Source organism: Dasypus novemcinctus, chromosome 28, assembly GCF_030445035.2.
Source record: "Dasypus novemcinctus isolate mDasNov1 chromosome 28, mDasNov1.1.hap2, whole genome shotgun sequence".
Taxonomy (NCBI): domain Eukaryota; kingdom Metazoa; phylum Chordata; class Mammalia; order Cingulata; family Dasypodidae; genus Dasypus; species Dasypus novemcinctus.
Window position 1 is genome coordinate 6,763,269 of NC_080700.1, and position 15,361 is coordinate 6,778,629.

At 47.7% G+C, this 15,361-nt stretch overlaps 1 protein-coding gene across 1 annotated transcript; it reads right to left on the minus strand.

Moving 5' to 3' along the window:
• Positions 1–9,926: 9,926 nt before the first annotated feature.
• On the minus strand, positions 9,927–11,074 carry LOC101411761 (actin, cytoplasmic 1-like). Its single transcript, XM_071212458.1, is given in 2 exon segments — positions 9,927–10,904; positions 10,907–11,074. Coding segments are annotated over 2 exon segments (1,140 nt in total). The 5' UTR covers positions 11,069–11,074.
• Positions 11,075–15,361: the final 4,287 nt, after the last annotated feature.

Below are 15,361 nucleotides of genomic sequence, written 5' to 3' on the forward strand. Positions count from 1 at the left end.
CCTGTCTGCCAGTTCCAGAATGCCTCAGTTTCTGGGAGAAAGCATCACATGGATGACATCTTGGTTTTGGTATTCTACTTGAAAAAAAACTAAGTAAATAAATTCCAATTGTTTAAAGCAACCCACTGATTGGCAGCTAGGAGGCAATCATTGGGCAAGGGTCCTTATGCATCACAGTGCTTGGACAGACAGCAGGAACCCCAGGCAGGGAATTCTACAAACCTGGCAAGAGCAATATTGGAAGAACAAGAAAGCTAGCATACTGCCAGTGAAATCCCTCCTCACATTTCCTGGATTCCTGGCAGGTGGTAACATGTGAAGCCAGAGAGCAACAGAGGGAGAGCAGAGGGGCAGCAGCTCTTTCTTTTCATTTTAACTCTTTCTATACTGTCTTACTCTTAACATGTTCAAATTTCCTTGGGCAGAATAACTTAATAGTCCTCAGAAATAACTGAGGGTAAACACTGTTCCAGTGGTGCAGGTTCTGGGTTTAATCAGATGAGTGCATGAAAGTGAACATCCTGGTGCTTCTTTCTTCTGCTTTCTCCAAAAGAGGTGAGGGTTCATGCATCTGGTACAAAACTAATTAACCTGTGTGGAGCAGACCCATCTGTAAGGCTGGGATTGTCCAAGGTGATGAGGGCAAGCTGCTATGGTGTCCAGATGGGACATCATGAAGTCAAGTTCCTGACCCTGGACTAACTGCCCACTCTGGAAATAAACTTCCCTGGATGATGCCAGGATGGACATCCATGATCCTGAAGTGACCAGTGTGGGGTCCATCAGGTTACTGCCAGCTGCCAGAGGGAAGAGGCCAGTCCCAGGGCACTTGGGGGGCCAGGAGGCAGTGTGGAGGCCTAAACCCTCCAACAACATCTCAGTACCCTTCAGAGACCTGAGGGACTAGCAAATACCACCCCTCAGTGGACAGAGGCTCTTGGAGGTTGGTGCCTGGGAAGAGACCCCAGCCATGTTTGGGAATCTGTGGTCAGCCCTGACTGGCTGTGGGGTCCACACGTCAGTAGTCACACTGTGTTCCCCTGTCCACCTGCACATGTGAGATGCAAGAACTAGAGCCTGGGTCTAAGGAGCTGTCCCCAGGGACATTTAATTAATACCACTGTTGGAAATCTGCAAATCATTAGGAGTTGTGTTTACAATGGCTGCAAATGGAGCACTGGTACATCCCTGAAAACTGAAAAGGCTGATCAAGAAACTTAAAGCAAGATAAAGAATGAAGAATTAAAAGAATATCAGGCAGCAAGAAACTAGTAATTTATGAATTAATATTCAATGTACGTTCACCGTCTCTCAGACTGAGCTCAAAGCATTTGGTTAACTCCAGATAATCTCTGCAGCCCTTCAGCGTGGCAGGTCCCATCACTAGACCCATTTCACAGGTGGGAAAACAGAGGCACAGAGAGGTCAGGTGAAGCTGCCCAGGGTCACAGAGCATGGTGGGGCCAGGTCTGGAAGTGAACCAGCTGGGAAGCCATGAGACATTCTGATGTCAGAACATTTAAAGGACAAGAAGGAACAAATTCACAACAGAGTCAAAGGCAGGCCAGGATGGGCCTTGGGCCTGGCTTGGGTCCAGTCCTGCCCCAGTCAGCCACATGGGCCACAAGCACCCTCATTATAGTTTCAGGGCTTTGAACTCTTCAAAGGAAGAGGAGAGGACACAGGGGCAGTGCTTGGAAACAGAATCTGGGACAGAGGAGGGACTCAGAATAGGGTGAATTAACTAACCTAATAGCATTTGAAAGCACGAAATACCAGAAATAGATGACAGTGACAGTTGCACATTATACTTCTTTCTTAGTCTGCTTCTCCTGTTGTCAGAAGGGAGCTGCCCTCATCTGCAGCCATGAGGGCTCCCTCCATCCTGGGGTACAGCTGTCTCTGTTCTCAGCCTCCATGGACCACAGTCTCCAAGTCTCACTCTCTTGTCCTAAGGGCAGGGCCAGTGCTGAAAAGATAGTCACCTTTTTGTGGCTAGCCATGCTAGCCATGGAGATAACAGTACCTGGGAGCCAGGGGCTTTAAGATGTTCTCATCTCCAGGAAATTCTGGGACCAGGGCCAGTGGAACCCACAGTCCTTGGGAGACATCTGGGTACCACAGAGGGTCATTTCCCTGACTTCCTGATGAAAGTAAGGCAGAGTCAGAGGGAGGGGAGACTAGGAGCTCTAATGCCCTTCCTCCTTTCCCCAACATAGTTAGGTCTTCTAAGCAAGGAAGAGCATCCACTGATTAGAAGACATCCCCACTGCTTCAATTCACTGTCCTTTATTGCTCAGTCTTTCTTCAGTCTTAACCAACAAACTACAATTATGAATCCTGGATACCCCCAATCTATGACACTTGTTTTACCGGCTCCATTCCTCTGGCCACATGATGGTCCTTTCACCTGCCTGACTCCTGGCCCTGGCTGCATATTAACCTTTAAACAGAATGGCTGCCACAGCCTGACTTGGCAAATACTTGGCCTTATAGGAGCCTTGAAGCTGAATCTGTTGTCATTCTCAGCTTCATCATTCTCACTCCCTGATAACAAACGACTCAACACCTGATGGTAGGGAAACAGACTTGGCCCAGTGGTTAGGGTGCCCATCTACCACATGGGATGTCTGCGGTTCAAACCCCAGTCCTCCTTGACCCGTGTGGAGCTGGCCCATGTGCAGTGCTGATGTGCTCAAGGAGTGCCCTGCCACATAGGGGTGTCCCCTGCATAGGAGAACCCCACATGCAAGGAGTGCACCCCGTAAGGAGAGCCACCCAGTGTGAAAGAAGGTGCAGCCTGCCCAAGAATGGCGCTGCCCACATGGAAAGCTGACACAACAAGACACAACAAAAAGAAACACAGATTCCCGTGCTGCTGACAACAGAAGTGGACAAAGAAGAAAGACGCAGCAAATAGACACAGAGAACAGACAACTGGGGCGGGGGGGGGGAGGGAGAAGAGGGAAATAAATAAATAGATCTTTAAAAAAAAAAAACAAAAACAAAAAAACACCTGATGGTGAACTTCCTGCCCAAGGGAGAGTCCCTGAACCTGCAAATGGTATACTGCCCCTGCCTAACGAGGACACAGGGTGAATGTGAAGCTTGCCAGAAGCCAGTCACCCACCCCCAAACCACGAGGAGCCTGGGCTTTCATACCACTCATCAGAAAGCACAGGACTGTCCCCAAACTGGGCATGAGCTTGGGTGCTGCCTGATGGCCCTGGCAGGTATTGCTATGAACTCAGGAGAGATCTTCAGTGGCCCCTGAGTCTGGCAAACCAGTTGCATACTGCTCAACCATCAAGGTCATCTCCAATGCCAGGTGTTCCTGACCAGGCTAACATTTCACCCAGTCAGACTGAGTCTACTCTCATCTCTGCAATAACAACAGAGACAGTATTTAGGGGAGCTGGTGGGCTGCCCTACTGCATATTCATAAGTTTGCTACAAAGCATCCATCTGGACAAGGTGAGAGGTACAGCCCCTGCCACATGGAGCAGACACCCGTGGGGAATCCATGGGAACAGCCTATGCTACCAAGGTACCACCCTCCAGATGGAGTCCAGAGGCCATTTGAAAACCCCAGTGTATGAGATTGACAAAGTAACTCCTCTGTCTACAGAAAAACCATCCCAGTGGGGCATACCTTCATTTGTGGGTCTCCCCATGTTTGGCTAAGCCCCCAGGGCCTCTGCACCTGACCTTGTGACTTCTCTCTCTATGGTAGAAGGACCAGAGCTCAGGGAATAACTAGGATGGAGTGTGGCCTCCTCCTCCACTGAAGCATGCCTGCCCCTCCAACTCTCTCTTTTCCCCAGCACAGTGGCCACTCACTGGCCCCTGACAGGCAGGACACCTGTTCACTGTGCTCATACCTCCTCATGGGCCACTCTCCCTGGTGATCCCTTACTTTTTCTCCATCTTCCCACAGGGTAAGTGCTCAGGGCCTACGCCCAGGAGATGCTTAAGGTGCATGGGTTGAAGCCACCTGGACTACTATGTTTTATCTCCCTGTGACAAAACAAAGCTCCTGTGTGTGCAGACTCTATTTGGGGCAGGGATGCCCATTAGCCAAGAGGTCCTGTCCTGGGACAATCAGCATCCAGTAGAGGAGTAACTCTCAGGGCACCTGAGGTAGCCCATGGAGGGGAGATCCCTGGATGGAGACCCTTGGGGAGAACAGCCTGTGGGGAGCATGCTAAGGAGAGCATCCTGGAGGACATGCAGCTTGGAGGAACTTCCTGGGGGTCAGACTGTCAACATGGAGCTCCGTAGGCAGAGTCAGCATGCTGGAGAAGCACTCTGGGTGAGGAGTGTCCTGGGGAATAGCTTGTGAGGGATCACTCTAGGGGGGAGGCTTCTAGGGGAACATCTGGGGAAGAGAAGCCCAGGGAGGGTAAAGACTGGAGAAGGCAGCCCCACCCTTTGCTCTCACCCTTTGGAACTTGTTGGTGCTGGAGCCCATATTCAAGGTAAAATCCTGAAGCTTCTGGTCAACCTCTTTGGGGAAGTTCCAGCTCTTTAGACATTTTGTAAAGAGGGAAAGAAGTGGGGACAGCGGGGAAGAAGCTAATGAGAACCAGGAACCTCCAAATCTGCTTCCTCCTCAAAGGTCCCCCAGGATGCAACCCTTCAGCTACCCTCTCCTGCCTCACCTCTCTGGCCTCATTCTGGGGAGGTGTGACTAGCTGCCTCCCATAGATTCAGAGTTGCACAGGAAGAGATGCTGGCCACCTGCAGACATGAGTGAGGACCACAAGTCTAGGACCACAGTAGGGCTCCTGACCCCTAAGGGTCCACTCCTGAGCCCAGCTCTATCATGGGGTCTCCGAACCTGCCTACACACCCACACACGCTTGGCACTCAGCTCCTTTCTGTGGAAGAGCTGCTGTACATGTGGGCAATGGATAAAATGTCAATTATACAGTCACTGCTCTCCTGGGAGTCCCTGAGGGTATACCACGAAAGGGCAGGACCCTGAGAGAGAGGGTACCCAGATTATAGGAACCTGGGGTGAGCAGAATCCAGTGGATGGATCTCAGTCAAGGCAGGAGGCTGAGTGGGAGGGATTCAGATTATAGGAACCTGGATTTAGCAGGACCCAGAATGGGTAGGACCTGGAGTGGGGGGAACTAGCATGAGGAGATCTGAATTGGGGGATCTGAAGTGAGGGGGACATGGAGTGAGGGTGAACTGGAGTGAGGGGAACTGGAATTGTAGAAACTGGAGAGGGGGTCCTCAAATGAAGGGAACTGGAGTGGGCGGGGTACTGAAGTGGGGTAACTTAGTGGACCGCCTGCTCAGCTCAGTCAATGGTTCCTGGGATTCTTCACCTCTGGGCAGAGCTGTTCTCTGGAGCTGAACTCCCTGTCACTCTCCAGGACTAATTCCCTGAGACAATGGCCTCCACCACCTTACCTCTCCTGTTGACTGCTGGGAACAGCACCTACACACCTGCCACCCACCTCTCTTTTCCTCTCAGGACCCGCTCTGGCTGGGAGCTGCAGAATCACTCCAGCCCAAAGCACTCCCCCTTCTCTGGACACCTCAGATCCTCCCCCCTGTCATCTCCCTTCTTCACTACAGCTACCCCCAAAGGTCCCTGGGATCCAGGCTGGAGCCTCCTCCCTAGGTCACTCCTGCCTTGTAAATGACTCTCAGATGGTTCACCCCATGCAGGGTCCCCAGTCTCATCCTGCACCCTCCTTGTTGCCTGGTTCCAGTGGGCAGCATCAGAAAGCAGCCCTCACAGCCAGTGACTGCAGCTCCCATCCCATGCCAGCCCCACTCCCAGGGCACCCCCTCTTGGTGGGCTTCCATGTATCTGCAAGCACTGGAGGGTCTAGGATCTCAGTGATGTCCCCATGCTCACCACCTGACCCCATGCCCCATTCCTCACAGCCCCCTGGCCTGAGGGAGTCCATCCCATACACACTTGACCTCTCTGCCCTGCTCCCTCATCACAACACTGACCTGTTCACGCTCACTAATGTTGCACAATCCCATTCATGACAGGCACAACCACCAATGAGTATCTAGCAAATACCATCTCAGGGGATGCCAAGCACCTAAGCTTCCTGCCCCTCTGCCTCAAAGATAACCTTCACCCTCCTCCTTTCCCGAGTCTCTCCCCATGCCCCCCACTGTTCATTGTCACTAAGGACCATGGCACTTATTTCACAGTAATGGAAAGTAACCAAGCGAAAAGTGCTTCCCTGCCCCATACCCAGCATGCCCCAGGCTGAAAACCAGATTCCCAGGCAGACCCTGCCACTGCCTTGCCCAGGCCTCCCCCGACATCCACCCCCTTTAGCACCACCAGTCTTCCTTTTCCTGAGTCATTCCCTTAGCTAAGGTGTCTGTTGATCTCCCATCTCACATCTCCACCTATGCGGACTCTCCCACCCCTCCAGCTGCCCCCATGATGCTTCTCCCCAAACATACAGCACCTCTCAGAACGATCTAGGCTACTGCTGATGACTCCATGACCCATTCTCCATCCATGCCCCACTCTTCATGGTACACTTTGACCCAACTGCCTCACCACCAGCATTGTGGTCCAGCTCAACAGCCACCACCATCCACATCCCTCCTGGACAGACCTCATCTTCTTGGCTTCCAGAACACCATGCCCTCCTGATGTCCTCTTATCTCAGCCAACATTTCTTCTCAGCCCCCTCTGCTGATACATCCTCACCCCACACTGTCTGGAAAATTCCAGGGATGAGTCTCTGAAGGTCAGAGAAGCAGTGTCAGCCCTCAATCCTCTCTCCCCCTCTCTCACCACACCAGGGTTGAACACAATCTGACAGAACAACACTGGCTAAGAGCTGACAGCTTTTGAAGCAGTATGACAGTTCCCACTGGTATTCCTTCTACATCTGTGTATACTGGAAATTTCCATAAGAAAAAAGTGACATACGAATAGCTGTCAGCTGAAGATTTAATATTCAAGTGCCTTTTGAACAACCCTGAACAGTCTACACCCCATGTTGCACAACACACATCAAATGGAACTCATTTCCTCCCTCTCAAAGTATTCCCCAGTTCTGGCTAGTTTGGCAAGAAGCACTGCACCAGAAGCCTCCTTCTGATCCTCCAGGAGGTGAGGGCAAACTTGTTCTGTGTTCCAAACATGGTCTATGACCTGTTTTCCCATAGGCCAAGAGAGAATAACTCTTACACTTTGTAAGGTTCTAAACCACCACACCCCCCACACACAAATTCTAAGTGGCTCCCACTGTCTACTCACTACCTGGAAAGTTACTGACTCACCTCCAGGATGCCAAGCCCCTCCCACACCCTGGTCCTGACATGGCAAGGTCCACCACCATGCCAGCCCAAGGTGACATCTTCCCTAACCAATGCCCCCCAGCCCACAACCACCCTGCTTCATGTGCCATGTGTTTGCAGCCAGAACTTGACTGACAGAACAGGTGACAATTGTCAGTCAGTGAGGGCACATGGTGGGTACTGGGGAAATGCCAGCTAAGGGGCACTTGTTGGTAAGTTTAACTGTTGCTACTGTATGTGGTTCTCCTGCCTCACTTCTGTGACTTCAGCCCCTGGGCCATGGGGAAGCCCTGTGGGATAAGTACAAACCCACACCCAGAGCCTACCTCTTCCTGGAGGAGTCATGTGGGATAAGCACAACCCCATGCCCAGCTCACACCTCTCCCCGGGGGGGCGGAGCATGAGGTTAGCACAAACTCATGTTCACAGCCTACCTCTTCCTGCAGCAGACCCTCTGCATGGGGGTCAGCATGGCAATACCCAGCCTCTTCCTGTCCAGCTTCTAGTGGATGTCATCCAGAGCTGCACCAGCTCCTGGCTGCATCCCGGTGGTATGCAGCAACCCTGCTGAGCAGAGCATGGCTTAGTCCTTGCTGCCTGGATGTTATGAGAACTGGAACCCTTGCTTCTGACCTCCAGGAAGAAAACATGCCTGAGTCAGGGGCTGAGAGTCTAGGGAGAATCCTACTTCCACCTCCTACAAGAGCCCTTGAGGGATCAAGTGGTGAAGGTGGAAAATGGCCAGTGCATCATCAGTGCCACCCACTGGCAGTATGGCCCTGTGCGAGCTGGGTCACCACACAGGGTCTCCAGACATGCTCATATCACCCCCAAGAGGGCCACATACCTTGGATCCCCTCAAACTCCCCATGAGTTTGGCATAGCTCTGAACCTCACCTGCTGTGGGGGCACAAGGGAAAGAGAGAGCAAAGGATGGGCCTGTGACCACATGCCCAGGGAGAAGAGGAGCATGGCTGTGGAGGCTTGGCTACCATCTGCTGTGAAGGAACTTTATCTCACCAGCAAGGCTGGCCTCAGGCTCTGCACTCTGGGCTGAGCATGAGGAAGAACACACCGAACCTTCACCCTGGAAACACCTGCTTCCACTTACTGGACTTTTCAGATAATCAAGGATGCATGACCTTGGCACAGGCATGCTGCCCACCATTTACTTAACTACATCAGCCACCACGATGAGCATTTCCATGGCCTGTGCTGACCTTTACCACCACAAACACAATGGTTATTGGGGCCATTTTGGTGAAGACATCAGAATTTCTTCTGGAGACACTGAGAATTCAGGGTTCTCTTCAGGACACTAGACAAGCAGCAAGGAGGCCTCAAGACTGCAGGAACCCTGCCCAGTGTGTGATAGTCGGGGTTCAGGGATCATAGCTCTCCATGTCCTTGCTGCCTGGTGACTTCAAGGACCCTTCACAGAACCTCCCCACCTGCCCCAATGGAGCTGCACTGGCTGGATCTTTCCAACTCTTTGTGTGCTGGCCCTATCTTCAGGTATCAGTACAGTGGGCACCTCTTCAGAGAGGCCACCCCAGAACTCCCAAATGAACTGATGACACTGTCCTCTGCCCTCCCACCCTCTGCCCCAGGCCCACCTCCAGCAATTGGTGTGTAGCATGGTGCTGCTCCTGCCAGGCCAGCACGTGTGCACACATCAGAACCACATCCTTTGGTGTCCAGCAGGGGCAGGTGAAGCTGGCTCTCCAACAGCACCCATACCTAAGGCTGCACCTGGGCAAGGTCATCAGGCAGGTCCTAGCACAGCCTTCTCATGGGAGTCACCAGCTCTGACGCTGGGCACAAGAGTCCCTGCTCTCCCACAGCAGCACCAGGAAGCTCTGCATCACCTCTCGGGCCACAGGTCAACTCTGACAACACAGAGGACAGTCACCATAGCAGCAGCCTCAAGCACCACACAGTGCACACAGCACCCCCATGCCCTTCCCATACTCAGGCCAGCTCCACACAGCCCATTCAAGTAAAGGCAGGGGTGGGGGCTAGATGCCCATGAGAATTTCCTCCCAATCCCCCAAAGAACACAGTCCTCAACTGTGTCCTCACCCACCATGCCCTCTCGGCCCCCTCTGTGGTCCAAAAGGCTTCATACATCTGAAGTTAGGGAACCAAAAGGGGGTAATGATGGCTTGCCACTCAAAATAAAAGAACAAGTATTAAGGTGGAAGATTTAATTCAAAAAATTTGGAGGACACATTATTTACATGAAAGCAAGGCTATCACCTCCCAAGTGTGACATAGTTGAGGACCAGGCCCTTCTCCCTAGGGAGAAATGTGTGGCTTTTGGGAAGATGAGGACTATCCTGTTACAATGCATCTCAGGTATTTGGAATGAGTATTAAAAAAAAAAAAACACCCCACAATGCACAATGTCTTCAGCCACATTTATAGAACTTTTGGGGATATTTGCTCCAACCGACTACTGTCACCTTCACCATTCTAGTTTTTAAATCCTGAGTCAAGTGCCAAAAACAACAACAACAACAACAAAAAAAACAAACAACATACAAAGCCATGCCAATCTCATCTGGTATTCTGCACAAGTTAGGTTTTGTTAAGAAAGGGTGTGACATAATTAAGTAACAGTCCACCTAGAAGCATTTGCTGTGGACAATGGAGGGGCCGTACTCATCATACTCTTGCTTGCTGATCCACATATGTTTGAAGGTGGACAGCGAGGCCAGGATGGAACCACCACGCCAAACCGAGGACTTGCGCTCAGGGGGGTTGATGATCTTGATCTTCATTGTGCTGGGAATCAGCAACGTGATTTCCTTCTGCATTCTTTCAGCAAAGCCAGGGTACATGGTGGTTCCACCAGACAGCACCATGCTGGTGTAGAGGTCTTTGTAGAACTCCTTGTCACACTTCATGATGGATTTGACAGTAGATTCGTGGATGCCACAGGAATCCATGCCCAGGAAGGAGGGCTGGAAGAGGGCCTCAGGGCAGCAGAACCGCTCGTTGCCAATGGTGATGACCTGCCCATCAGGCAGCTCGTAACTCTTCTCCAGGGAGGAGGAAGAAGCAGCAGTGGCCATCTCCTGCTCAAAGTCCAGGGTAATGTAGCAAAGCTTCTCCTTGATGTCACGCACAATCTCCCACTCGGTCATGGTGGTGAAGCTGTAGCCATGCTCAGTGAGGAGCTTCATGAGGTAGTCAGTCAGGTTACTGCCATCCAGCTCCAGGTGCATGATGGCATAGGGAAGTGCATAGCCTTCACATTTGGGCACCGTATGGGTGATGCCATCACCAGAGTCCATGACAATGCCTGTGGTGCGGCCAGAGGCATACAGGGACAGAACGGACTGGATAGCCACGTACATGGCAGGGATGTTGAAGGTCTCAAACATGATCTGTGTCATGTTCTCACGGTTGGTCTTGGGGTTCAGGGGCGCCTCAGTCAACAGCACGGGGTGCTCCTCAGGTGCCACATGCAGCTCATTGTAGAAGGTGTGGTGCCAGATCTTCACCAGGTCATCCCAGTTGGTGACAATGCCATGCTTGATGGGGTACCTGAGAGTCAGGATGCCCCTCTTGCTCTGGGCTTCACTGCCCACATAGTGATCAATGCCCATCATGACATGTGATCAATGCCCATCATGACATGCTGGTGCCAGGGGTGCCCCACGATGGACGGGAACATGGAACGGGGCATGTTTTCACCCGCAAAGCCTACCTTGCACATGCTAGACCCATTGTCCATCACGAAGGCAGTGATGTCATCAACCATGGAGACCTGTGAGCAAAGGGTGGCATGAGCCCTTGGGTAAGTCCCCTCCCACTTCCAGCCACCACCCCCTCAGTCCACCAGGGGGCACCAGCACATAGTGGGCCTGGAACAAAGGCAGCACTGGGGCCACACAATGGCCATAAAAGACAAGCATGGGTTGGAGGCTGTGCTGCACGGCAGGAAGCCAGGCCCTGCCGTGTGATGCGGGGCCTGGGCCACACTCTCATGGGGATGTGGGTGCCAAAATAGACTTTAAATGCAAAACTATTGTGAGAGACAAAGATGGACACTACATATTAGTAAGAAGTGTAATCTTTCAAGAATAAAGAACAATCATAATCATTTATGTACCTAACTAGGGTGCCTCCAAATATGTGAGGCAAACATTGGAAAACTAAGTGGATGAACAGATGCCTCTACAATTACAGTGGAGAATTTTAATACACCATTATCACCATTAGACAGAACATCTCAACAGAGAATCAGTAAAGAAAGAGTTTGAATAATATATTAGAGGATCTGGACCTAAAAGACATATGCAGAACATTACAGCCAAATACAGCAGGATATACATTCTTTTCAAGCACACATAGATTATTCTCCAAGATAGACAACATGATAGGGCCCAGAGAAAGACTCAATGAATTCAGAAAGACTGAAATCATACAAACCAATTTCTCTGACCACAGTGGAAAGAAGGTAGAAATCTGCAAGGACCAGAGAACCAGATTAGGCACAAAGATATGGATGGTAAGCAACACACTCTTGACCATGGGTCAAGGAAGAATTCTCAAAAGAAACAGTAACTTCCTTGACCAGTGATAATGACAACACAACATACCAAAACTTATGGGAAGCAGCAAAAGCTGTACTGAGAGGGAAATTCATAGCCATAAATTAATACATCCTGCATTAATCAGCCAAAGGGGTGCTGATGCAAAATACCAGAACCTGGTTGGTTTTCATAAAGGATATTTATTTGGGGTAGGATCCTATAGGTACCAGGCCATAAAGCATAAGTTACTTCCCTCACAAAAGTCTATTTGGAGCTAGATGGCTCACAACATCTGCAAGGGTTCAGCCTTCCTGGGTTCCTATGTTCCTGGGATTTGCTTTACTCTGGCTTCAAGGTTCCTTCCTTCCTGGGCCTGGCTTCTCTTTCCCCTGTGTGCTGAATTTTCAGAGCTCCAGTTTAAGTCTTCAGCATCAAACTCAAAAATCAAAATTCCAACATTAAAAGCCCACAACTCTATCCTTTGCCATGCCTTTTATCTGTGAATCTCCACTCACCAAGGGGTGGGGACTCAAAACCCTAATGATGAGGCCAAATTAAAGCCCTAATGATAACTCAATCAAGCCCAGGTAGAGATAAGATTACAAATATAATCCAATATATATATTTAGAATTCATAACCATTTCAAACTGCTACACATCCTAAAAGAAGAAAGAGCTAAAATTGAAGACCTAACTGCACACTTGGAGGAATTAGTGAAAAAAAACAAAAACAAGAACAACAAAGTAACCCTAAAGGAAGAAGAAAGAAATAACAAAGATCAGAGCAGAACTAAATGAAATAAAAAATAAGAAAGCACTAGAAAAAATAAACAAAGAGCCAGTTCCTTGTGAAGATCAATAAAATTGACAAATCCTTAGCTGGCTAACAAAGGAAAAAAGAGAGAAGATGCAAATACACAAAATAAGAAATGAGAAAAGGGAAATCACCACTGACACTACAGAAATAAAGACTATCATTGGAAGATACTTTGAAAAACTATACGCCAACAAGAAGGAATATTTGGAGGAAATGGACAAATTCCTAGAAACACACAAGCAGCCTACATTGATGAAAGAAGAAATTGATGATCTCAACAAACCAATCACAAGTACAGAGATAGAATCAGTTATTAAAAAAATAAAACTCCCAAAAACATCAAGACCAAGTGGGATTTATTCCTGGTATGCAAGTCTGGTTCAACATAAGAAAATCAAACAACGTAATATACCACATTAACAAATTGAAGGGAAAAACCCACATGATCATCTCAATTGACACAGAAAAGACATTTGACAGAAAGTAGCATACTTTTTTGATAAAAACACTACAAACATTAGGAATAGAAGGAAAATTCCTCAATATGATAAAAGGTATATATGAAAAACCAACAGCCATCATCGTATTGAATGGGGAAAGTTTGAAAGCTTTCCCTCTAAGATGGGGAACAAGACAAGGATGCCCACTGTCACCATTTTTATTCAATGTTGTACTAGAAGTCCTAGATAGGGCAATTAGACAAGAAAAAAAATAATGGGATCTAAATAGCGAGAGAGGAAGTTAAAGTCTCACTAATTGTGGATGACATGACCCTGTATATAGAAATTTCTGAAGTATCCACAAAAAAGCTACTTGAACTTATAAATAAATTCAGCAAAGTGGCAGGACACAAGATCAACATGCAAAACTCAGTAAAGTTTTTGTATACTTGTGCTGACAATCTGAGGAGGAAATTGGGGGAAAATTCCATTTACAACAGCAATAAAAAGACCAAAAATCTAGGAATTATTTTAACCAAAGAAGTACAGGACCAATATGCAGAAAACCAAAAAAACAATACTAAAAGAAATGTTAAAAAGACCTAAACAAATGAAAAGATATTCTGTGTTCATGGATTCAAAGAATAAATATTGTGAAGATGTCAGTCTTACCCAAACTGATTTATAGATCCAATGCAATACCAGTCAAAATCCCAACCTAAAAGGCAAGTAACAAATTCATTTGGAAGTGAAAGTGCACCTGAATAGCCAAAAGCATTCTAAAAATAAAGAGCAACATGGGAAGTATTTCACTGTCTGACCTTGAAACTTCTTACAAAGCTACAGTGGTCAAAACAGCATAGTACTGGCATAAAGAGAGACACATCAATCAATGGGACAGAATTGAGAATCCAGAAATAAAAGAGAGCTACATGTGTTGGAGAGGATGTAGAGACATAGGAACACTTACTCACTATAGGTGGAAATGCAGAATGATACAGCCCTTGTGGAGCACTGTTTGGCAGTTCCTAAAGAAGTTGAATATAGAGTTGCCATGTGACTCTGCAGTACCACTACTGGGTATATACCCAGAAGAACTGAGAGTAGTGACATGAACAGACATCTGCACACTGATATTCATAGTGGCATTATTTACAACTGCCAAAGTTGGAAACAGCCCAGTGTTCATCAGCAAATGAATGGATAAACTGTTGTATTCACACAATGGAATATTATGCAGCTGTAAGAAGTAATGAAGGTGTAAAGCATATGATAACATGGATGAACCTGGAAGACATTATGTTGAGTGAAGCAAGCCAGACAGAAAAGGACAAATACTGTATGATTACATTACTCTGAAATAAATATATTGTGTAACATATTGTATGGCTCAAAAAAATTTAAATATAAATAAAATCATATTACCTAGCTACAGTGGTAAAAACAGCAAGGTAGTGGCATAAAAATAGACATATAGACAAATGTAACCTGTTTTGGGGTGTAATATATTGTACATGTGTATTAGGTTTAGTTTATCATATTATTCAAGCCTTCTGATTATTTATTGATCCTCTGCCCAGATGTTCTATCCAATATGAGAGTGGCATATTGTCTCCAACTTTATTGTGGAAGCATCTAGTTCTCCCTTCAGGTTTACCAGTGTTTGCCTCACATAATTTGGGGCATCCTGGTTAGGTGCACATATATTCACAATAGTTATTTCTTCCTGGTGAATTGCCCCTTTTATTAATATATAATGCCCTTCCTTGTCTCTAATGGTTTTGTTTGAAAGTCTATTTTGTCTTATATAAGTATAGCTATTCCAGATTTGTTTCTGTTTTGTTTTGTGTTTGTTACTGCTTGCATGGAACATGTTTTTCCAGATTTTCAATCTATTTGTATCCTTGGATCAAAGGTGAGTCTCTTGTACACAGTATATAGATGGCTCATATTTTCTTATCCATTCCACCAGTCTGTGACTTTTGATTGGGGATATAATCCGTTAACACTCAATGTTATTACTGTGAAGGCCATTCTCACTTCACCCATTTTGACTTTTCTGTTTTGTCATATCTTATTCTCAGCACTCTTTTTACACTTTTAACTACTTTTACTGATATAATCTTCATTTCTAAACTCTCTTACAAGCCTTACTCTCCTTTTCATTACAGGCTGTAGCACTCCCTTTAGTATTTCCTTATAACCAATCTCTTGGTTACAAACTCTCTCAGTTTCTGTTTATTTGTGAGTATTCTAAACTG